Consider the following 9,618-nt stretch of genomic DNA (forward strand, 5'->3'; position numbering starts at 1 on the left):
GTTCCCTTTATCCACATTTTCATCAACACTTCTTATCTTTTGTCTGTTTGATAATAGCCATTCTAACATGTGTGAAGTGATATCTCATTGTAGTTTTCATTTGCATTTTCCTGATGATAAGTGTTGAGGATTTCTAAATATACCTGTCAACCATTTGTTTATCTTCTTTTGATAATTGTCTATTCTGTTTCTTTGCCCATTTTGTATTTTTGAGACAGGGTTTCAGGTTTTTTTTTTTTTGCTGTGGCTAAGGTGCAGTGGTGCAATCATGGCTCACTGCTGCCTCACCCTGTGCTAAAGTGATCCTCCCACCTCTGCCTCCTGAGTAGCTGGGAGTACAAGCACACACCACCACACCTGGCTGATTTTTTAATTTTGTGGAGATAAGATCTCACTCTTTTGCCCACACTGGTCTTGAAAACCTAGACTCAAGTGATCCTCTCACCTTGGCTGCCCTAAAAGCTGGAATTATAGGCTTGAATCACTGTCCCCAGCCTCTTCATCCATTTTTAATTCAGATTATTTGTTTTCTTGCTATTAAGTTTTCATGTTTCTTATACATTTTTAATATCAATCCTTTATTAGATGTGTAATTTGTGAATATTTTTTCCCTTTCCATAGGTTGGTTCTATATTTTGTTGATTGTTTCCTTTGCTGAGTAAAAGCCTTTTAGGTTAATATAGTCTCATTTGTCTATTTTTGTTTTCATTCACTTTGCTTTTGAGGTCTTAGCAAAAAGATCTTTGCTTAGATCAATGTCCTGGAGGGTTTCTCATATGTTTTCTTCTAGAATTTTTATAGTTTTAGGTCTTATGTTTAAGTCTTTAATCCGTTTTGAGTTGAATTTTGTGTCTGCTGAGAGATAGGGATCTAGTTTCGTTTTTCTGCATAGGGATCTCCACTTTTCCAGCACCATCTATTAAAGAGGGTGTTCTTTCCACAGTATATATTCTCGGAGTCTTTGATGAAAATCAGTTGGCTGTAAATGTGTATTTATTTTTTGGCTCTCTTTTCTCTCCCAATGGTCTATGTGGTTGTTTTTATACTAGTACTGTGCTGTTTTGGTTAGTATAGCCTTGTAATTCAGGTAGTGTGATACTTACAGCTTTGTTCTTTTCACTCACAATAACTCTGACTATTCAGATTCTTTTTTGGTTCCATATAAATTTTAGAATTGTTTTTTCAATTACTATGAAAAATGTCATTGGTGAGCCAGGCGTGGTGGCTCACACCTGTAATCCCAGCACTTTGGGAGGCTGAGGTGGGCGGATCAGCTGGGATCAGGAGTTCAAAACCAGCCTGACCAATATGGTGAAACCCCGTATCTATGAAAAATACAAAAATTAGCCAGGTGTGGAAGCGTGTGCCTGTAATCCCAGCTACTTGGGAGGCTGAGACAGGAGAATCACTCCAGCCTGGGCGACAGAGTGAGACTCCGTCTCAAAAAAAAAAAAAAAAAATAAGTCATTGATATTTTTGATAGGAATTGCATTGAATCAGTAAATTGCTTTAGTTAGTGTGGCTATTTTAACAATATTATTTCTGTCAGTGTATTAGCATGTGATATCTTTTAATTTGTTAGCCTCCCCTTCACTACCTCTCATCAACATTTGTAGTTTTCCTTATAGAGACCTTTAATCTCCTTTGTTAAATCTATTCTTAGGTGTTTTATTTTGTCCATAGATGTTATAAATGTAATGTCTTCTTTTTTTTTTCCAGATAGTTTGCTGTTATTGTATTAAAATGCTGCTGATTTTTGTATGTTGCTTTTGTATCCTGCAAGTTGTTTATTAGTTCTCACAGTTTTTGGTGGCATCTCTGGGGTTTTCTACGTATTAGATCATATCATCTGCCCATAGGGACAATTTAACCACTTTTTTCCAAATTGTATGCCTTTCCTTAATTTTTCTTACCTAATACTTCCAGTCATGACTTCTAGTATGTTGAAGAGAAGTGGCAAGACGTAGCATCCTTCTCTTTTCTAGGTACAAGAAAAATCTTCAACTTTTCCTCATGGAGCGCTATATAAATTGTGCATTTCTCATGTATAGTGTGTATTTGGTTGAGGTACACTCTTATCTCTATTTTTTTTTTAGAATTTTCATTATAAAAATGTTGAATGATGTCAAATCCTTTTCTGCATCTATTGAAATAATCATATGGCTTTTGTCCTTTATTGTGTTAATGGTGTATGTCATATTTATAGATTTGTTTATGATGAACTGTACTTGAAACCCTGGGATGAATCACATTTTATCATGGTAAATGTTTTTTTCATTGTACTAATTTTTTCACAAAGATAAAAGGGAGAGGTGTTGTGGATAAGCTGTAGAATGCTTCAAGACTTATCCAGCACAGATTTATATGGAAGCTAGCCAGATATCTTTAGCACTTTGAATTTGGTTTGATAGTATTTTTTTGAGGATTTTTTCATCTATGTTCATCAAAGATATAGTCCTGTAATTTTGTTTCCTTGAAGTTCCTTGTCTGGCCTTGGTATGAGGGTAAAACTGACATTTTAAAATGAGTTTGAAAGAGTTCTCTTGCTTCCAATTTTTTGGAATAGTTTGAGAATTAGCCTTAGTTCTTTAAAAGATATTTGCTACAATTCAGCAGCAGAGAAACCATCCAGTCGTGGTCTTTCTTTGTTGGAAGACTTTTTATTACTGCTTTAATCTCATTACTTGTTATTGATAAGTTCAGAAATCTCTTTCCTTCTGATTTAATTTTGATGTATTGCATGTGTCCAGGAATTTATCCATTTTCTCTAGATTTTCCAAGTTTTTGGTGTATAGTTGTTCATAATAGCCTCTAACAATCCTTTGTATTATTGTGTTATCAGTTGTAATGTGTTTTTTGTTTCTAATTTTATTTATTTTGTTCTTCTCTTGTTTTTTAGTCTAGATAATGACTTGTCAATACTGCTTAATTTTTCAAAAAATTAACTTTACTCTGGTAAAAATCAATTTTGAAATGTCCATGTAATGTAGTACCATGCAGGCATTCAGGATAATTAGGTATATATTTTTGTGATGCTATGTTGCAACATTCATGATATATCATTGAGTGAAGAAAGGAAGTTATAGAATAACATATTCAGTATAATATCATTTGTTTACAAAAAAATGAAGACAAGAAAGGAAATATTGCTTATGTATGCTTGTATATGCATACTTTATGGGGGGATACACAAGAAATTGTTAATAATGATTTTAAAAACAAAACTAACTTTACATTTATTATTTAGTATTTTTTAGTCTCTATTTTAATTTTGTTTTTCCAAAAAACTAATTTTAATTTTTTTGATCTTTTGTATTATATATTTAATTTCAATTTCATTTATTTCTCCTCTTATCTTTATTATTTGTATCATTCTAGTAGTTTTGGGTTTGTTTTGTCTTGCTTTTCTAATTCCTTGAGATACATTATTAAGGTGTTTATTTAAAAGTTTTCTACTTTTTTGATGCAGGAATGTAGTGTTATAAACTTTCCTCTTATGTGCTTTTCCTATACCCCTTATGTTTTACTATGTTGTATTTATATTTCTATTTGTTTCAAAAAGTTTAAATGGCACATTGGCTATTCAGGAGCATGTTGTTTATTTTCCATGTGTTTGTAGTTTCTAAAGGTCTTCTTGTTATTGATTTTTAGTTTTATTCCCTTGAGGCCAGAAAAAATACTTAACATGATTTATATTTTTGTAAACTTGTTGTGACTTTTGGCCTAACATGTAGTCTATCCTGGAGAATGCTTTATGCTGATGAGAATAATGTGTATTCTGCCCAAAGTGAGTGAAATATTCTATAAATGTCTATTAGGTCCATTTGTTCTATAGAGGAGTTCAAATCTAGGGTTTCTTTGTTGATTTTCTGTCCAGATGGTCTTCCTAATACTGAAAGTGCAATGTTGAAGTCCCTTACTATTATTATATTAGGGCCTATCTCCCCATTTAGATCTATCAATATTTGCTTCATCTGTCTGGGTGCTTCATTGTTGGGGGCATATATATTTATAATTATTATAGTGTCTTGATGAATTCATCCTTTTATCATTATATAATGATCTTCTTTGTCTTTTTTTTACAGTTTCTGACTTAAACTCTATTTTATCTCATATAAATATAGCTACTTCTCTTTGGTTTTGGTATTCATTTGCATAGAATATCTTTTCCCATCCCATTACGTCTATGTGTGACATTCCAGGTGTATGTTTTTGCAGGCAGTATTTCTTTAGTTTTTTTTTTTCTGGTTGTTTTGAATATTCTTTGTTCCTTTATTCCTTTTTTATTGTTTATTTTTGTGGTTTGGTGTGTTTCTGTATTGATAAGGGTTGATTCTTTTCTTTTTCCTCATTTGTGTATCTGCTATAGCAGTGAGTTCTATACCTTCACTTGTTTTCCTTATGGTAATTATCATCCTTTTTTTCCCCAGATACAGGATTTCTTCTAGCTAGCTCAAAGGCCTTCTGAAACAAAAGACCAGAGATTCTCTTATACAAGCGTAAGAAAGTGGAGTTTATTTTAAGACTATGTATTATAAGAACTAGAAATATATTTGAGTTCTAACGCATCTTTAAAGTCCAGTTAGTCTTTTATAGCCAAGTTGGCAGGGCTAATTTTTTCACAAAGATAAAAGGGAGAGATATTGTGGATAAGCTGTAGAATGCTTCAAGACTTATCCGGTACAGATTTATATGGAAGCTAGCCAGGTATCTTTAGCACTTTTACAAAATTATGTCAAACAGTTTCTTCTTTATTTTAGTGTTGTTTAAAACTTGTTTCAGCCTCTATTTTTTGCATTATTGAAATATTCTATAATCATTGCACTTCACAACAGACTGTCTTTTAAAGTCCTTTAATATGTTTTGTAACTAAATGAAATATAGAATTAACTGGAAATGAGGGAGATAGTTTAGGATTAAGAAGACGTGCCATTACTAAAATTTGTAATTTTATTTAGTGTAATTATTTACAGAAAATGGACTATTATCTTGGGATTTGGTGTTAACTATTCAAATTATGACATGCACAGAGACTTAAAATTATTGCAAATTAAGCAAGTTATCTAATTTAGTAGAGTTAATCAGCTATTGCACAAATTCCTGTCATTTTTGTAAAAATCATAGCTGGGTATAATAATTGAAGATAGAAATTATTTTCATGGTGTCCATCCACATTCATCCTGTAATGATGCTATGGGCTGTAAAAATCCTGACAAAAGGGCTGTATTTTGTGTACTTTCAAGTGACTTTTTGTGAAAAAGTGTTTACTTGTATAATTTAAAAGCAAGTTCAGGTTTAAAAACAAGTACATTTAGATATGTATATGTGAAAATTGGTTTTTCACTTTAGGATTTTATAACTAGGTTCAATGACTATATATTTTCAATGTTCAATGGCTTCTATTTTGTGTATATATTTACCTTTACATGCCTAACAAATCTCACATACCTAACAAATCTTTTTTTTTTTTTTTTTTTTTTTTTTGAGACGGAGTCTCTCTCTGTCACCCAGGCTGGAGTGCAGTGACGCAATCTCGGCTCACTGCAAGTTCCGCCTCCCTGGTTCACGCCATTCTCCTGCCTCAGGCTCTCCGAGTAGCTGGGACTACAGGTGCCCGCCACCACGCCCGGCTAATTTTTTTTTTGTATTTTTAGTAGAGACGGGGTTTCACCGTGGTCTCGATCTCCTGACCTCGTGATCGGCCCGCCTCGGCCTCCCAAAGTGCTGGGATTACAAGCGTGAGCCACTGTATCCGGCCCCTAACAAATCTTACATACACTATATATTCTTTCAATGCTCAGTGGCTTCTATTTTGTGTATATATTTACCTTTACATACCTAACAAATCTTACATACCTAACAAATCTTAAAAATCAAGGCTTTTACAGTGTGTTAGGTTTTAATATTCTGTGTAGTCATATGAATTGCTTTCAACTAGTTTTAGCAACAAAAATAGTATTTTACATTTTCATTCGGTGCCTTCACATCTTCCCAATAACACACTTTTTTTTTTCTTCTCTACCTCTTCTGAAACGGGCCTACTTTTTGCCTACTAAACAATAAAAAACATGTTTTAAGTATTGTTTTCCTTTACCTCAGCTTTGGCCCAGACTGTTTTCTCAATTCTGATTATTATTCATGAATTTGTTCATGGGTTTGTCCTTACTTTTGAATTTTCCTCAACTTTCTTTTGCTATTCTCTTTAATATGTGCCATTAACACATATATGTAAATACTTAAATTCTTCAGAAATAATAAAATTGTGTTTTCTGCCTACTTTGTTAATAGTCTCTGAATATTCCCTGCCAGACACTGTGGCCATGGTAGGTCTTTAAGAACCTGTGGGAATGAAATCACACCTGGCAAGCAGGTGTTCTCTGAGCTGATTTTCCACTGTGCCCATTGTTTATACCCTTGCTTTATGGCTTGGTTTCTGACCTCAGATATTGGCTACTTTCTAAGACTCTGCTTAACTTTGGTGCCAGTGTGTCCCTTGATCTGACTTTCCTCTTAAATTGTTGCTATCTTGAATGGGGTTTTGTGGATAACTCCTTTCTTGTTTTGAACTCTAGTAAATTAAACTCCCCATGGCGAAATGATGACATATCCCTAACGTGGAGCTTTTACCAAGCAGCAGTTCTTTTTGGATCTCTCCTGTCGAGGACTCTCTTTTTTCCCCAGGGCAGTCATTATGATTAATTACAGGATCACAGGAGAGGACATTTTAAGTCCATTTAGGTACATTCTGGAATGTAAGACTATCCTGTATTGGGATAAAACATGTAAAATGTCCTCACAGGCATGCTTTATCTGTGAGAACCTGAGAGCAGAAAAGCTTTGGTAATTAATTTGATAGGTTCTGGGATGGGTATTGGACTTTGGTGGTGATGAGTGAAGAGATTGTTATTTGAATGTGAAGAGAGCTGTATGTGCTTTTCCATCTCTGAGCAGGGAGTGTAAAATCTATTTAGAGATGTAGCCATCAGCTAAAAGTGAGAAGTCTCTTAAAACAAGCAAAAAAGGCACTGCTAATAATTTTGATTCCTGCACCAAATGCTCTATAAAAGTGGTGCTAAAAATGCCACTCTTAAAAAATTGTATTTCACTATATTTTAAAGCATGGTACAAATTCTTCAAGTGATAAAGCTAGAGAACACAGTGTTTGAGAATATTTAATATGGGGATTTACATTTGAGTTAACTAAGCTAAAAAAATCCCCACAGAACTGAAATTATTGATAACGTATGTGATTACTGTGGAGGCTTATTGCGATTCAGCGTGAGAATACTACTTCCTAAGATGCAAAGAAATGTACATTATTGACATTAGATAAATCCATATAGAAGATACATGGATTCTACTGGCCCTTAAATATTTGCTTTTTAAAAAGTTACTGTTCTGTCCATTCTTGAGGTGGAGATGGCTGCGGCTGTGGCGGGGCTGCTGCGAGGGGTTCTCTTGCCCCAGGCGGGCCGGCTGCCTGCCCTCCAGACTGTCCGTTATGGCTCCAAGGCTGTTACCCATCACCGTCGTGTGATGCACTTTCAGCGACAGAAGCCGATCGCTGTGACTGAATATATCCCCCCGACACCAGCCGTCAACTCAACATGTCTGCCATCTCCTCCCGGCCCCCCACAGGAGGCATCACTGGAAGCTCTAGAACTTACCCAGAGGGAGCAAGGTTGCCAGCAGAAGTGACAGCTGATGTACCCTTGGTTATTGCTTTCCAATTTCAGGAGATGGGCCTCATCTGGCTTCTCCGCCGGGAGATAGCAGCAGTTTTCCAGGACAACCAAATGATAGCTGTCTGCCAGAATGTGGCTCTGAGCGCAGAAGACGAGCTTCTTATGCGACACCAGCTGCGGAAACACAGGATCCTGATGAAGGTCTTCCACAACCAGGTCCTGAATCCCTTCCTGGAGGATTCCAAGTACCAAAATCTGCTGCCCCTTTTTGTGGGGCACAACATGCTGCTGGTCAGTGAAGAGCCCAAGGTCAAGGAGATGCTAAGGATCTTAAGGAGTGTGCCATTCCTGCTGCTGCTAGGTGGATGCATCAATGACATAGATGCCATCCTCAGCAGGCAGGGCTTTATCAACTACTCCAACCTTCCCAGCGTGCCCCTGGCACAGGGGGAGATTGTGGGAGGCCTCACCCCACTCATAGTCCAGACCCACTCCCTGCTCCAGCACCAGCCCCTGCAGTTGACCACCCTATTGGACCAGTACATCAGACAGCAAGGCGAGAAGGATTCTGTCGTGTCAGCCAATGGGAAGCCAGATCCTCCTGACCCTGTTCCGGACTTGTACCCAGCCTGTTTAGCCAGCCCTGCCCATAAATACACTCTGTCCTATTAGCTGTGCTGTCCTCCATGGGAGATGTGGAAGAACTTGGGGTGGGGGAGTGCGTTTGTCACTGGGCTTTCACTAACAATGATATTGTCAGGTATAGGGCCACTCGGAGATGCAGAGGATTCCGTTTCAAATGGAGGCTGTCAGTCACTGGCTTTGTCCTTAGTTTTCGTAACTTGGGACCCAATAGGAGCAAAGGCCTAAGGCAGAGAGGCTGAAAAGATAAGGCTACTACTCCTTGCCTCCTTGGTCACTGCCCATTGCTGCACGGTCACTGCCCTTTGCTCCACCCGCTTGGGGCACAACCTGCCACTGCCACAGTAGCTCAACCAAGCAGTCGTGCTGAGGATAGTACCTGGTGAGAGCCTGCTGCGTGTCCGGCTTTGTGCTGAGCACTGCATATACATCAGTTCCTTTATTCCTGACCACATCGTACCCATGTCACAGAGAAGGAGCTGAGAAATTAAGTAGCTTGCACAAGGTCATGCAGTTAGTAAGTGGCAGAACAGGGACTTGAACCAGGCCCACTCTGCTCTGAAGACTGCATCCTGAATTTCTACACTATAGTTTCCTCATCAGGTTACCCAGAAGTGGGTCCCATCCACCATCCAGGTGTGCTTGGATGTTAGTTCTCTGCCCTTGGGGTGTGCCATGCTGTGGAAAGTTTGGGAGCACTGCTTTACGATGAAAGGAAATGCATTCTACTTCCTCTATTTTGTGGTTTACATGGTTGTCCTTCCTGTAGACTTATTCTCAGGGGCTTCTCTGTCCTCTGACTTTCCTCATTCTCACTTCCCTTCCTAGGAAAATTCTCTTCCTGTGTACCTGTTCCCACAAATGGCATCCCGCACATGCTTGCCCTGTTAAAGGCGGCTGAAAGCTGTGCCCACTAGCTAACGTTTCTCTGGTGGTTCTGGACAAAAGGGCTGGGGGGAAACTAGGATTCTCTGTTAATGGGGGATTCTGAGGGCTCTAGAGTAGAAGGCCTCAAGCAAGTCTTCATGAACCGGAAATTCCTAACAAAGGAGATAGGGTGCTTCACTTGGAAAACAAAGACAAACAAACAAACAGCAACAACAAGAAAAAATTACTTATTTGAAACTTGAAACAAGTTATGTCTGAGAGAGCAAATAAGGTATAAACTCTTAATCTGGGGTTATATTTCAGTGTAAGATGTGTACATTAAAGTCTCTTGATGCATAGATTAATTTTTTATTAATAAACCACTGTCCACAAGTCACAGCAAACAGCTGCTTGCCACAGAAAT

At 37.4% G+C, this 9,618-nt stretch overlaps 2 protein-coding genes across 2 annotated transcripts in view; one reads left to right on the plus strand and one right to left on the minus strand.

Annotated features, from left to right (window-relative positions):
• Positions 1 to 6,690, minus strand: part of LOC100590373 (tubulin alpha chain-like) — a 28,700-nt gene extending 22,010 nt beyond the window's left edge. Inside the window, 1 exon segment of the mRNA XM_030822143.1 lies at positions 6,615 to 6,690. Within this exon segment, the coding sequence (XP_030678003.1) occupies positions 6,615 to 6,690 (76 nt within the window).
• A 712-nt stretch (positions 6,691 to 7,402) lies between these two features.
• LOC100590716 (39S ribosomal protein L10, mitochondrial-like) lies at positions 7,403 to 8,481 on the plus strand. Its single transcript, XM_003259991.4, has 2 exons — positions 7,403 to 7,641; positions 7,737 to 8,481. The coding sequence occupies exons 1-2, from the start codon at positions 7,420 to 7,422 to the stop codon at positions 8,355 to 8,357; spliced, it is 843 nt and encodes a 280-aa protein (XP_003260039.1). The 5' UTR covers positions 7,403 to 7,419; the 3' UTR covers positions 8,358 to 8,481.
• Positions 8,482 to 9,618: the final 1,137 nt, after the last annotated feature.

This window comes from Nomascus leucogenys, chromosome 2 (genome assembly GCF_006542625.1).
Source record: "Nomascus leucogenys isolate Asia chromosome 2, Asia_NLE_v1, whole genome shotgun sequence".
Lineage (NCBI taxonomy): Eukaryota > Metazoa > Chordata > Mammalia > Primates > Hylobatidae > Nomascus > Nomascus leucogenys.

Coding starts and splice junctions, on each gene's coding strand:
- LOC100590716 (XM_003259991.4), top strand. CDS start 7,420: ATGGCTGCGGCTGTGGCGGGGCTGCTGCGAGGGGTTCTCTTGCCCCAG. Junction 7,642..7,736: donor CTCCCGGCCCCCCACAGGAG/GCATCACTGGAA, acceptor TTCCAATTTCAG/GAGATGGGCCTCATCTGGCT.